The 15,645-nt window shown below is 38.4% G+C and overlaps 1 protein-coding gene across 8 annotated transcripts in view; it reads right to left on the bottom strand.

Annotated features, from left to right (window-relative positions):
- DMXL2 (Dmx like 2) overlaps positions 1-15,645 on the bottom strand; it is a 158,135-nt gene that overhangs the window by 28,480 nt on the left and 114,010 nt on the right. For all 8 annotated transcript variants that reach the window (XR_009245600.1, XM_058665852.1, XM_058665851.1 and 5 more), the window contains exons 21-25: positions 9,158-9,255; positions 8,414-8,579; positions 5,936-6,200; positions 1,796-2,871; positions 566-757 (exon numbers count right to left, since the gene is read on the bottom strand). Coding sequence is in view for 7 of the 8 variants with exons in the window: in XM_058665852.1 (XP_058521835.1) it covers positions 566-757; positions 1,796-2,871; positions 5,936-6,200; positions 8,414-8,579; positions 9,158-9,255 (1,797 nt within the window). In the remaining variant the exon portion in view is untranslated. The remainder of the gene's footprint in view (positions 1-565; positions 758-1,795; positions 2,872-5,935; positions 6,201-8,413; positions 8,580-9,157; positions 9,256-15,645) is intronic.

Genomic DNA, 15,645 nt, shown 5'->3' with positions numbered 1-15,645 from the left:
CCAACTCCCCAGTTCTTGCCAAGCCTCCTGGTGTTTCTTGGGAAGTGTCAATTTTTAAGTCCTCAATACTCAATTATAGGTTAACTTCAGATAGATAATTCTGCCAAACTAATTGTCCCTATTGCACAACTTTCAATAAATACAAATGTCAAGTATCAGCAACAAGGATACTTTCTCGAGCATCATTTTTCATCAATCATGATTCTCTCACAGGTATTCTGCAACTTCAATTTTCACATTACCTTTCACATTATCTTGGAATATAAACAAATAGCACATGTATCTCTAATATAATGGCTCCTTTATGAGGAATGGATGATTAAAGGGATATTTACAGTCTAGAAAAACCTGCCCATCATAAAGAAAGGTGATTAACTTTCTGGAGGTTAGAAGAATGCTTACTATTAAACTACATTCGTTGGACAAATAATATTCTATTAATCAAGAATGAGAAGCTGGCATGAAAGAGTATATTAAAATATTCCTTCTAACTCAAACTGGAAGACAATTATAATGTATTTACCTCCTCAGTGTGTATATCAAATAATCATTAACTTTACATTACCTTCACATCTTCAACATTTGGATGAGGTGGTGTTTTCATCTGAACAATAGTATAAAGTATATCATGGATGTGATTATTTAAGTACAATACAGGATTAGCTATGACTGTTTTTGTCGAAGCAATACTTGCTGAAAGCAGAGGCAGGGTCGTAGGCAATGGCAGTGGAGACTGGAGCTGTTTCACTGTGGTTTCCTGTGGTGACAGTGAATATTTTTTTTCTAAGTGATTAAAATGAAGGGGGGAACTCAATAGTTCTGTTTAAAATTACTGATGAAAACACACTTATAAACACAGACTCTTCAGCTTCTTATTCAAATGATCTACAGAAACTTACTGAGCAGCCTATATGTGCTATGCTACAGGCTTTATGCTAAAATACAAAAGACATAAAGATGACAGATATGTTTTCAAGCTTTTGAGCCCACTCCAAACAACCAGAACTTTATCTTAACAGGGCCCAGAAAGAATGCAAGTGTCTTGATTCCTTGAATACAGGAGCTGAATAAATCAAATTAACTAATAGAGCTTACAGGGATCAGTGCAGGCTTATCTTCGTCTGTGATGCTAGTCCAGTCCCGGCTGCACCACTTCCTATCGAGCTGCCTTGCCTATGGCCTGGGAGAGTAGCAGAGGCTAGTCCAGGTTCTTGGGACACTGCACCCATGAGGGAGAACCAAAAGAAACTCCTGGCTCTCAGCTTCAGACCAGCTCAACTCTGACCATTGCAGTCATTTACGGTAGTGAATCAGCAAATGCAAGATCTCTCTCTGTCTCTTTCTCTCTGTAACTTTGATTTTCCAGTAAAAATAGATAAATCTTATTTTTTCAAGATTTATTTTATTTTTATTGAAAAGTCAGATATACAAAGAGAAAACAGACAGCGAGCAAGATCTTCCATCCACTGATACACTCCCCAAGTGGCAACAACGGCCAGAGCTATACCAATCGGAAGCCAAGAGTCAGAAGATTGTTCCAGGTCTCCCTGGAAGACCTTGGGATGTGGGTGCAGGGTCCCAAAGCTTTGGACTGTCTTGACTGCTTTCCCAGGCCACAAGCAGGGGGCTGGATGGAAAGCAGGGCACAAACCGGTGTCCATATGGGATCCTGGCACATGCAAGGTGAGGACTTAACCACTAGGCTAATGCAACAGGCCCAAATTTTTTTTAATCAGTTTTATAGCTATACCTGGAAGCATTATTGAAGTCACTGAAATCAAAGTGCTGATCATACCTGCTGTGATTCTTGCAGCAAAAACTTGAGTTCCATTCTTACTGAAGCTAGACCACCACCCTGGGCCCCATGAAGGCTGCAGTAACTAAGAAACACTCTCAGGAGATCCTGGTTTTTCTGCAACCACAACTTGCGTCTTTCCGCATGTTCTCGTTTCGCCTGTAATCTCCGTCTTTCTATCTGATGGCGCTCATAAGAACCAATATCTGGTTTGTCCATCATTTCTTCCTGCTCCAGAAGGTCACTCTCTGCCTTAGAATATGTCTTACTAGGATATTCTTTAATAACTGAGTCATGATTACATATCTCATGCAAGGCAGCAATTTCCTTTTCAAGCCAGTTATAGAGTTGGAATCTGAGTTTTCCTCCATCTACTTCATAGCCTGTAGCCAACGTTCTTAGCTCAGTCATGAGGATCTTTAAACAAGCTCTGAACTTCAGCTGTTCAGCAATCACATCGACTTCGGTGTCACAGTCAGGGCTGTCCTCTTCCTGAGGGGTCAGTCCTGCTGCAGGGTCTGAGTCCTTCTGATCCCCTCGACTCGCTTTTCCTCTGGCATCCGTACTTTGCATTACTAGACCATCAGCATCATCTTCTTCTGAGGCACTGTCTTGATCTTCACCCCAATCAAGATCCAGGGGTTCCTCATCAACTTTGACAATTGGCTGACTCCAGTCAAACTGTGACGAAGTTACCTGTGACCAATCAGTGCCAGAACTACCAATGCCATTCCCCAGAGTCTTAGATTCTGAAGGATCACCAACCAAGGTTGTGGACATTAAGTCAGGCTGATCTTTGTTTGCAGGCAAGGCAGATGTTTTGGTTACTTTTGGAATTTTGGAAAGCACCTCCAAGGCTAAAACAGGACATCCAACTTTAAAATGAGCATTTGCAGTGGTGAAGAAGAGCTTTCTTTCTATAAGGTTAATTTTATCAACAAAGTTTTTCTCGGTTTTGAGACTTAGGGTTGCCAAACTTCCTTCAGGGGTAGCAAAGTTTCTTCGAATAAGCAAAGGATGAGTTCGAAGGTAGTTGTAAAAACTAAACACCACTGGATTACAAGATTTGATGATAACTATAGAAATCAAACAGATAAAAAATCACAACGGTGTTAATTTGTACTTATATTACAAAACAAAATTCATCAATATTTCTTTAAAGAATATGAGAATATTAATCTACAAAAGGTTCAACTATGGTTCATCCTCACAATGATTTGTACCTGTACATCTGAAATCCTAAGAATTTGTCTCTAGGCCATGGAATGATGTCTCTCACTATGACAGTTGCACAGGGAACACAGAGGGAGATACAGAAATGCATGCAGTGAACTGTCTTTTATCTAATAAAGTGAAGTCGGGCTATAAAAACACACACTCATTCATGTCTGCTTATTCTCATATTTTTTTTTAAATGGAAGAAAAAAACACACATAAACTTTTAACTGGCTCCCTAAAAAAAGGGGGAGAACAAGAAGATATTTCTTTAAAAATATTTGATTTTATATATTGCCAAACAGTATCATCATTTTGTATCACCTTAATAGCAAATTAATTTTCAAAAAGCATGCCACAATTAAATTATACAATTAAGTTGGGATCATAGTCATACAGAGATGAACTATACAAAGTAACTTTTTTTTTTTTTGAAAGATTTTATTGTTATTGAAAAGCCGGATATACAGAGAGGAGGAGAGACAGAGAGGAAGATCTTCCATCCGATGTTTCACTCCTCAAGTGAGCCGCAATGGGCCGGTACGCGCCGATCCTGAAGCTGGGAACCAGGAACCTCTTCCGGGTCTCCCACGCGGGTGCAGGGTCCCAAAGCTTTGGGCCGTCCTCGACTGCTTTCCCAGGCCACAAGCAGGGAGCTGGATGGGAAGTGGAGCTGCCGGGATTAGAACCGGCACCCATATGGGATCCCGGCGCGTTCAAGGCGAGGACTTTAGCTGCTAGGCCACGCCGCCGGGCCCACAAAGTAACTTTTTTTTTTTTTAAAGATTTTATTATTATTGGAAAGCCGGATATACAGAGAGCAGGAGAGACAGAGAGGAAGATCTTCCATCCGATGATTCACTTCCCAAGTGAGCCGCAATGGGCCGGTGCTGCGCCAATCCGATGCCGGGAACCAGGAACCTCCTCCAGGTCTCCCACGCGGGTGCAGGGTCCCAAAGCTTTGGGCCGTCCTCGACTGCTTTCCCAGGCCACAAGCAGGGAGCTGGATGGGAAGTGGAGCTGCCGGGATTAGAACCGGCGCCCATATGGGATCCGGGGGCTTTCAAGGCAAGGACTTTAGCTGCTAGGCCACGCCGCCAGGCCCCAAAGTAACTTTTAAATAGTTGATCTGACCACACATCAACCATAAAAACAAAAATACCTGCAACAAAAAGGCTTAACATGTTTTTAGACATCATCTTGCCATGAAAAATATTTCAAATATTATTCTGATACTATTACATACATATAAAAATAACAAATTATTAGGCCGTCACTATTCAGAATCTAACCCTTTCATTTCAGGCATACATTTGAAATTTACAAACAAAAAAAATCCTATAAGGCACATTTAGCCTGAAATTTCTCTATGAACACCTTAATTCATTAGGGGGAAAAAAAATTCCCTAGCTCCATTAACTGCAACAGTCTGGGGCCATGAACCTGCTCAGTGACAAGGAGGACTCTTGTGCACAGATGGAAGTCTCTGTTTCTCCCCACTAGAAGAAAGTCACAGTCTTTGGCAGACTTGAGGTCTCTGGGGCTGGGGCAGGAGATGTACAAGGTAAACCTGAACTGCTTTGCCTCCCGGAAAGCAGAGAAATGTGAATGTCACAAAAACAATGACAAAAGGATTTTGGAACTTAAAACTTGCAACAATTAAACACTGGAAAATCGGAGATTCTATAAAAATCTGCCAATGATTTAAACACAAATCTATTTAAATCTGTGAGTTCAAAATAAAATATCTTTTAAAAAAAAAGCCATTGATTTCTTTATAGGATTTACTTTCATGTACATATACCATCTATGTGAGAATCTTCAAGAAATTCATGAAAATTATTTCCTAATATCACATGCAGACTGGCAACTCAGAGGGGTGATGGCTCTCCTCCTGCAGACAGCCACAAGAAGGCACAGGCATTCCCCACTCTCCCACCTTTCCCCCACAACCTACTCTACCCCCGAACAGGACTCCAATGTATCTATGACCTCCTCATCTTTTAAATAAACCTAACATTCTTTTAAAAAATCATGAAAAATACATATCATAAAAATAAATTTCATAAAAATTTTACTACAAATTGACCTTTTAATCTACATTTCCAACAAACTTCTTGAATTCTCCCACTTATGTTAAATGTACCAGCAATCACACTGCTCTACTAGTTTTCAATTAATAATCAAGCATTAACATATTAATCTACCTCATTTTTAGTGGTATTCTAATGAACTTGGCAATTCTATTGACAAACATGTTTTTTTCCAGACCATGCACCAAACCAGTATGTGTAATAACCAAAATTTCTGCTTTAAAAAGTTGGCTATGTGATTATATGGGTAATATGGCAAACATCCCATATGTTTGCTCAACTTAGGTTAAATTAGAACACAGTGATCCTGTCTTATAAACTGAGTATGTGAAGTTTTAGTATCACTACAGAAATTACAATATGCTAAATTCAATTACAAACAATATTCCTTAGTTATACAAGAAATTTTTTTCTAGGTTAAAAAATCACCTGGTAATTATTTAAAAAAAATTTTTTTAATGGAAAGGCAGATATATACAGAGAGGAAGGTCTTCTACCTGCTGGCTCACTCCCCAAGTGGCTGCAACAGCTGGAGCTGAGCCAATCTGAAGCCGGGAGCCAGGAGCCTTTTCTGGGTCTCCCACACGAGTGTAGGGTCCCAAAGCATTGGGCCGTCCTCGACTGCTTTCCCTAGCCATAAGCAGGGAGCTGGATGGGAAGCGGAGCTGCTGGGATTAGAACTGGGGCCCAAATGGGATTCCCAGCACATTCAAGGCAAGGACTTTAGCTGCAAGGCTATTGTACCAGGCCCTATTTTTTATTTTAACCTAAGTGTACATTAGCTCAAAATCGCTTTCCTTTAATATAGAAAGGAAACCAGACGACATCTTACCCTGCTGCTCCTCATCCTCCTTTGGTATTTGCTCCAGTAACGTATCCAAGGCCCGGCTATAATCTTTCATTACCCAATAGGCAAGACTACGCAGGAAGGGATCGGGATGTAATCTTTTGCAGCTGAATCCTGAGCCATCCTTCTGGCAACCCAAGATCTTCTGATTCAAGATGGAAATGTAAGTGGATGAAGTCTCAAATTCTGATTCATACAGGCGAGCAATAACCATGGCTAGCTGAATATCTTCCATTTTTTCAAGACACACCTGAAAATGTACGTATTAAGAAGCACTTATATAATGAAATGAAATATCCTACCAATACTCTCACATTATCTGCCATTTGAATTTTCATGGTGAGGAGAGGACAGCTGAGATAGCTAATAAGCAGTTAAATGATTATTTCTTTAGGGGTTCAAATCAAGAAAAGCAAATGACAAGAACATACCACTTTCTAGGCTACAGAGATCATTTACAAAACAGGCAAGAAGTGAGGGATAGCAACAGCTGAGACTTAGATCAATTCAAATAATATTAATTTTCAAATTAAATACTGCTTAATGACATTCGAATAAGTATCAACTCTTCTTAATTATCATATGTATTTTCATAGTAAACATAAGTATTAATAGTTTTATAGCCCTTCTATCCACATAACAAGTTAGAAATATAAAGAAAGCTACAAATGCTAGTCTCTCTAGGTGCCTATATTCAAACGCAAGTATTGATCTTGAGACCAAGAACAGGCAGACCATTGCTCTTCTTCACTCCAATACAATGGGACACTAGAACGCTCACAGAAATGGAATTAAACGATAAGTTTATTTAGATGCAAAAGAATTGAAATCCATGCATACGAAGGGTTCGCAATACATTTATGAAAATGCCTACCATAAAAAAATTATGTCTGCACTCCAAAACTGTTCTGTACAACAACCTTTTAATTAAATTTTCTCATAAACTTTAGAAGCAAACTCATATATTCTAAGCCAAATTTCCCATTTCAGAATCATAAGATTTTTTTTTTATTAAGAAAGAATCGTATACCTGAGATAACTGTGAAAATGACTACAGTTACTATCGCTTTTGTTTAATTTCCATTGATTCTATCATGGGTACCATCTACTTTTCCTTCAACCTTTGGCCTGTTCATAGTGACGAAAAGCAACCTGAGAAAATAACATCATAGCGGCTGGCTCTGTGGGGTAGTGAGTAAAGCCACTGCCTGCTGGAGAGTGCAGGAGCAGGCGGAGTCTGTCCCTCCCTCTAACTCTGCCTTTCAAATTAGTCGGTTTTTAAACAAAATAGGAGATTGTAACTAAGCAGAAGGATTTATAAATACTCTCAACTGCCAGGATTATGTGAGGATACTTCAAAAATTTGTGAAACATTTAAAAATATTTTGATAAAATAAAAAACTCTGAAATCACACAAAGGATCTCAGAGTTTATGGAAAATGAGTATTATGGAAAAACCAGATGGACTTCAAAAAATTTTTATAGCAAAACTATGCCTTTGTATATAAAAAAAAACTATGTATGCCTTTGTATATAAAAAAGTTTTATCTTCTTGCATTCATTTCTCAATATTTACAACTATGCTACAAAATGCCAAAAATTGCAATTTCAATTTCTTATCTATGAAGTTATTCACAAGGAAAAGAACATAAAGCATGTGCCTTTCTATACTGTATAAAGAGGCTGTAGGGACTGGCATGTTCGCTCATTTGGCTAATCCTCCTCCTCCTAGCATTGGTATCCCATATGGGTGTCAGTTTGTGTTCTGCCTGTTCCACTTCCCATTCAGCTCCTTGCTTATGGTCTGGAAAAGCAGTGGAGGATGGTCCAATGCTTTGGGATCCTGCAACCATATAGGACACCTGGAGGAGTTCTAGGCTCCTGGCTCCAGATCAACTCAGCCCTCTCCATTGCAGCCATTTCGGGGAGTGAACCAGTGAATGGAAGATCTTTCTGTAAGTCTTCCTTTCCAATAAAAATATCTAAATATTTTTTAAAAGAGGCTGTGGTTTATATATTTTAGTTCAGAATCAGAAAATGGCTAGCAATATTCATAAAACATCCATAATTTTTCTATATTTTATATATTATCTTATAATTCTATGCACCATATATGAAGTCATAGTTTCCTATGAATTACTTTATAATTTCATTTATCACATTGCCACTATTTTAAGTTCACAACCTACATAGTTATTCTTTGTCCTTACAAACTTATAACCCAAAAAATACCAATCTCCTTGCTGTAAGCACTAGGGAATGAAAGAGCAAATGGAACATCCATCTGTGTGTGTGTGTGTGTGTGTGTGTGTGTGTGTGTGTGTGTCTGTAACTCTGCCTTTCAGATACATAAATAAATCTTTTGTAAAAAAAAAAAAAACAAAAAACCTCAATCTCTTCTACAATCTTTTCAGGTTTTCAGTCTTTCTACAAATGTATCACAGCATGTTTTCTCACGTATACCTCTATGGCATCTTTCAATGAACCAGCCAACAAGAAAAAGGCAGCAGATTGTTCAAAGCGTTGTTTTCCAAGCAAAGAAAAAGCATTTTTCAAAGCAGCTTTACGCCACCTATCCTCATTAAAGTTGTGGCTGAAAAATGTTGTCATTTTTTCATCATGCTGTGACCTAGAAGAGAACAGTGGTGAGTGAAACCAAATTGGGAATGTCTTCAGTCCTGCACATAATGCTTCAAAACAGCTAAGAACCAAAACATCTACCTCAAAGAACATCCATTTCTGATGCAGTTTGCAAGCACCTCTTCACTTCTTCCAGTAAGGAAAGCTAATAAAAGCTTTATATATGTACAAACAGAAGGCAGAGCATTTTTTTTTTTTACTTCCCAAGGTGCTTTTGGTTTTTCTAACAGCATCCCACCCATCAGGTTAACTTGAAAAGATTTACTTTTTGGTGGATAAAGAAATCAAGGCACAATACTTGTTCTACAAACATGAAATAATATTGCTGATCTTAGAATAGTTCCATTTGCTTTATAATGTCACTTTTTAGCCAACCATATTCCATGCTTGCCTGAAAATTCTTTATCCTTCACAATGACTCCATAGTTGTAACACAGAAACATCAAATCTATTGTTCCAATGATATTTCTAAGACATTTTGGAGATTCGTTTTTGCTGTTTTTAGCTTTCTAAACACTATCTTCCAGCATGTAGAAAATAATCATTTCAAGTGTTGAGGGAAATTACCTAAACAGACCCCACACTACTGCTTTCTTCTTCATTGAAAGGTAGAATAATGCAGCATCCAAGGCATCATTGTTCCTTTGAAAAGCAGCTTTGGCAACCTATGCAGTGGAAAAAATATTGCTGTAAATTAATTTCTTAAAAAAAATTGCAGTCACTCATTAAAAAACTGCTGCTTTCTGCTACTTCCACGGCTATTAGGAGTTACAGGGGTGGGAAACCATGGTGCATCCCATCATCTCTAGCAGCTTTTAACATGTGCACTTAGCGACCCCCCACTGGCTTGTGAAACATTATAAAGAAGCAACAGCTAACATGTATTGGCTACATGTTCCTGACATCAGCTTAGCACATATTAGCAAATTCAACACATTACATTTCTTAAGGTCTTGTAAAACTTAACATGCTATTATCTATAGTATATGCAATTGCTCAATTTAAGGCTCTCTGAACTAATATTGATACAGATATCCATGAATAAACAATTGTCTGTACACAAAGACACACAGCTCATTAGAATCTATACACAGGAACAGTTATCATGTTCTTCTCGAAGGTCTCCTTTGCCAAGAGCAAGCTGACACAGATTTCTTTCAGAACCAAGGGGAACTAGCTACAGAAGAAACTGTCTATTCATTAAAACCTACATCCAGAAACCTTCAAACTTTTGGAAGAAAATGTTGGAAACACACTGGAACACTTAGGGGTAGGCCCTCACTTCCTAAAAAAGACTCCAGATGCAGTAGAAATCAAGACCAAAATAAACAATTGGGACCTCATCAAACTAAGAAGCTTCTGTACAGCTAGAGAAACAATCAACAAAGTAAAAAGGCAACCCACAGAATGGGAGAAGATCTTCGCACACGACATAGGTGATAGAGGGCTAATATCCAGAATATACAAAGAGCTACAAAACAACCAAAATGTCAAAACAAGCAACCCACTCAAGAAATGGGCACGGGAAATGGGCAGACACTTCACAAAGGAACAAACCCAAATGGCAAATAAACATATGAAAAAATGCTCAAGTTCCCTGGCAATAAGGGAAATCCAAATTAAAACATCAATGAGGTACCACCTAACGCCAGTAAGACTGGCCCACATGAATAAAAGCACCAACGACACTTGTTGGCGAGGTTGCGGGGAAAAGGGAACCCTACTCCACTGCTGGTGGGGCTGCAGGCTGGTACAGCCTCTATGGAAATCAGTATGGAGAATATTCAAACAACTCAAATTCAACATACCGTATGATCCAGCAATAGCACTCCTAGGAATATATCCAGAACACTTGTTCTATGAGAAACCAACATGCACTCCTATGTTCATAGCAGCACAATCAGTAATTGCAAAAACATGGAAACAACCAAAATGCCCATCAACAGAGGATTGGATAAGAAAGCTATGGTTCATCTACTCCATGGAATACTACTCAGCTATTAAAAAAAACAAAATGCAGTTCTTTGTGGCCAAATGGGCCAAACTGGAAACCATAATGCTAAGGGAAATGAGCCAATCCCAAAAGGTTAAATACCACATGTTTGCCTTGATTTAAGATGATATGATGTTATGTATAACATGTTATGTTTTGAATGTTATATGTTGTGTATAAACTAAAATTGAAGTATAGGTGAGGTGGTCACAGAAGGTGGCTGGGAACCCGCATTTACTTTTAACATATTGGTTACTCATTACTATGTCAATTAATTCCATAATGATGTAAATTTTTGCTGATGGTATGTTGGAGCTTTCAATTGACTGGGATGATACTCTGCTGGCTCTGTCATCAGACCAGAGAGGGTATACCTAAGAAGCCGTTGAACTTGACGGGACAATAAGATGCTGGACTCTATGTTTGGTATACGCTTGCAATGGGGAAATCTCAACTGAACTTGAGCTGTGGTTATGCAACAAGGTGGAGGAATCCACCATGGTGGGAGGGTTTGGGGAGGGGTGGGGAGAACCCAAGTATCTATGTAACTGTGTCACATAATACAATGTAATTACTGAAGTTAAATAATAAATCATTAAAAAAAAAATACTGTGGGTCCTATAACTTCAGCCTTCCCTTCACTGACTACATATTTCTTGATATGTTTTCTTCACTGCTGTGTTAAACACATGGGCTGTTTTTTGATTATATTTCCTGCTATCTATGTGCCTTTTAGAGTTTTATCTAAGACTTTTCAGGCACTATTGGTTTAGAATTAAATGTCACGTTTACTCCTCTCTCCCAAATAGAAAAGTACTGTCCTTAAAAACATGAGAATAAACTGTGAATCTCAGCCAAAAAAAAAAAAAAAGACCCAATTGTGAAGAAAACAGTCCTCTTTATGGAACAGAAAAGAATATACTCCTTTAACAGCAAATGGATTTGATTTAAAAATGAGAAGACTGAAGGCAGGATACTGATTCAGGAATCTGCAGTGTGTAATACAAGAGGAGGAATAGCATGGAGCCACTGCATCTGAAGGCCATGGTGAGGAAAACTATACAGTGACAAAGTTCTTCAGATTAGCACAAATCCACTAAATCACACACATATGTATCCTTCTGGATATTTTTATGGTCCTTAGTTTAAAAATATTAAAACAAAAACCATATACAGATATATATCCCAGCCTCTTTTAAAACACTTTCATAAAAAAAATATAACTACTTTTCAAGAAAATTGTGAAAATTCTAAAGTTATGACATATTCTTCTCATATGTAATTAAAACACAAATAGCTCTTTTATTTGAAGCTTACAAATTCTAGTTCTTGGTAATTCTACCAGGTAAAGTTTTACAAGTACATAAAATCATGTAATGTAACTGATAGCAACCTTTGAGCCATATAATCAAAGTTGCTATATTTATTCAGAACCAATTAAACCAGTTTAAAAATTAAGTCTCTGGGGCCCGGCGGCATGGCCTAGCAGCTAAAGTCCTCGCCTTGAACGCCCCGGGATCCCATATGGGCGCCGGTTCTAATCCCGGCAGCTCCACTTCCCATCCAGCTCCCTGCTTGTGGCCTGGGAAAGCAGTCGAGGATGGCCCAAAGCTTCGGGACCCTGCACCCGCGTGGGAGACCCGGAAGAGGTTCCTGGTTCCCAGCTTCAGGATCGGCGCGTACCGGCCCATTGCGGCTCACTTGGGGAGTGAATCATCGGATGGAAGATCTTCCTCTCTGTCTCTCCTCCTCTGTATATCCGGCTTTCCAATAACAATAAAATCTTTAAAAAAAAAAAAAATTAAGTCTCTGGCCCAGCGGCATGGCCTAGTGGCTAAAATCCTCACCTTGAACGCGCCGGAATCCCATATGGGCGCCGGTTCTAATCCCAGCAGCCCTGCTTCCCATCCAGCTCCCTGCTTGTGGCCTGGGAATGCAGTTGAGGACAGCCCAAAGCCTTGGGACCCTGCACCCCTGTGAGATACCTGGAGGAAGTTTCTGGCTCCTGGCTCCGGATTGGCACAGCACAGGCTGTTGTGCTCACTTGGGGAGTGAATCATTGGACGGAAGATCTTCCTATCTCTCCTCCTCTCTGACTTTGTAATAAAAATAAAATAAATCTTTTAAAAAATAATAAAAATAAAAATTAAGCCTCTAAACCGTATGAATCAGGTATTACTTTTCCAAGATGCTAGGATGTCCTCTGCAAATCCCTGAGAGATGCAACAACAACAAAAGTAGATGCTCTATTAGCCACAGTGACTGAAAACAGGACACTTACTGAAGTATGGGAAAGAGTGAAAAGACACCTAGGATTATTAACCAGAAATGGCTTTTGCACTAAAACATTTCTTTGCAGGAGGGTCATTTATATTGCCTTTTTGTTTTAAAAATTTTAGTTTAAAAAAGGTTATTTACATAACTTGCTTTTGTAGCAGTACAATATAAGTATCTCAACATAACCCAGTAAAGCCAGGAAATTAGCCTTTTTGTTTGGTTCGGTTCTGCCAGCTCCTATCCTCCAGTTCTTTATACAGAGTCTTCTTGCTATGCCATAAAAACACCAGAATTCATTACCTCTGTATTTTTTAAAAGATTTATTTTTATCGGAAAAAGAGATTTACAGAGAATGAGACAGATACAGAGAGAAAGCTCTTCCATCTGCTGGTTCACTCCCCAAGTGGTCGCAATGGTCAGAGTTGAGCTGATCCAAAGCCAGGAGCCAGGAGTTTCTTCCAGGTCTCCTACGTAGGTGCAGGGTCCCAAACCTTTGTGCTGTCTTCTACTGCTTTCCCAGGCCATAAGCAGGGAGCTGGATGGGAAGTGGAACATCTGGGAAATGAACTGGTGCCCATACAGGATCCTGGCACATGCAAAATGAGGATCTAGCCAGTAGGTTATCACATCAGGCCCTATCTCTGTATTTTTTCTTTATTTAAATGTTTTGGTATCCGTTACTCAATATCCTTCGATGTCTCTTTCCCATGTCCCTCTCAGTCTCTAATAATCACTATTCTAAGTTCAGATGGACTATTTTAACTTCCACGTGAAAATATTTGGTATTTGTCTCAGATTTTTCACTTAACTTAATGACCTTCAGTTCCATCATTTTACTGACATATCAAGATTTCCTTCTTTTCATAGCTAAATAATACCCCAGTTCATAGATACAGCACCTCTTCTTCATCTGATCATCCAACGATGACATCCAGGTTGATTCTTCTCATCTATTATGAATAGTGCTGCTGTGATTACAGGATTACAGGTATTTACATCATCTGAACTATATGCTCAGAAGTGGGACAGCTGGATCAAATACAGTAAAGCTCTTTCTTTTACATTTTTGGGGGGACCTCTATTGTTCTCCATAATCACTGCAGTAATTTACACAACCACCCCACACCCTCACCTCATTGTACCTCCCTGATGATTAGTGACACTGAGCACTTTTTCACATATTTGTTGATGTATTTGCTCTTGTGAGAAAAGCTGTTAAGATCCTTTCCCCATTTCTTAACTGGATTTTGGTTGTTGAGATTTTTTTTTTAAGTTTCTTATATATATTCTGGATTTAATCCTTTATCAGATGTAGTTTGCAAATACTTTATTGGCTGTCTCTTTATTGTTATGTGTAGAAGCCTTTTAATATAATCCCATTTGTCTATTTTTGCAACCTGAGTTTTGCCATTTAACATAAAAATTTGCTGCCTGTGCCATATTTTGCTATGCTGTTATTTCTATTTTTATTGGTTTCAAAGGGTTTTTAAACTTGTCCCTTGATTTCTTCACTCAGGAGTAAGCTGTTCAGTATCTATCTATGCATTTGTATAACTGTGAGAGTTCTATTTCTCACTGATTTCTTGTTTTGTTCCATTGTAGTAAAAAAAAGTATAACACACAATTTGGATTGATTTTTAAAGTACCGCTTTGTGGCCTAATATGTAAACTATCCTGGAAAATATACCATGTGCTTCTAAAAACAATTTGTATTCTGCAGCTGTTGGATGTAATGTTCCATAAACATCTCTTAGGTTCCTCTGGTCTACAAAACAGTTTAACTTTGATGCTGACTTCTGGGGTTGGGCAGGGGTAAGAGCAGAATTTGGATGATATGTCCACTAATGAAAGAAAGGTGTTAAAGAACCACCATTATTATCCTGGAACTTATCTCTCTCCCTTAGGTTTAGTAATGTTTGTTTTATAAAATAGTATACAATGCATTAGGTATGGATACATTTATAATATATTTTCTTGATCACGTAATTATTGCACAGCAGCCTCTGTCCCTTTTTACATTTTTTTATTTTGTCTAAAAATAGCTACTTTGCTTACTTTGTCTTCTGTTTGCAAGATCTTTCACTTTCAGGCTGTCTTTGCCAGTGAAGTGCATCTTTGGGGACAGCATATCATTGCCTTGCTTCAATTCAGTCAGTCCAATCAGTCCATATCTTATTAAGAAACCTAGTCATTGGCATTTGAATGGTTTTAGTGATAATAAGTTATGATTTATTCCTGCCACTTCCGAAATTTTTGTTTATTTTGAATGTCTTTTGATTCTAGTGAGTTTCATATTTTCATGGTTTCCATCATGGTTATTACCTTTACTTTGCTTCCCTATATAGGATTCTTTTAAGCACTTACTCCAAGACTAATGGTAATAAATTTCTCTGCTTTGGCTTGCTTGTAAAGCCTGTATTTCTCCTGCACTATAAGATACTTTAACAGGGTTATGTATCTTCAATTAGAAATTATTATCTGACAGAACTTGGGAATGTACCATCCCATTCCCTCCTAGTCTGTAAAGCTTCTATTGAAAAATTGCTATTGGTCTAAAAAGAGTTTACTAGGAAGAAAGATGACACTTGTTTTTGTAAACTTCAGAATGCTTTTTTTCATTTTTGGGAGGCTGAGAGAGAGAGAGAATGCGGAAATGGTGATCTCACCCACCCTCCTGTAGCCCTTGACCCTTATCACCCTAATCAAATATCACCAAAAATAAATATAACTGATGTAAAAAATGCTCTTTTTCTGTTGTATTTAAAAGATTGATCAGGCATCCTGG

Source organism: Ochotona princeps, chromosome 6, assembly GCF_030435755.1.
Source record: "Ochotona princeps isolate mOchPri1 chromosome 6, mOchPri1.hap1, whole genome shotgun sequence".
NCBI classification, from domain to species: Eukaryota; Metazoa; Chordata; class Mammalia; order Lagomorpha; family Ochotonidae; genus Ochotona; species Ochotona princeps.
This window is presented reverse-complemented; position numbering and strand designations above follow the sequence as displayed.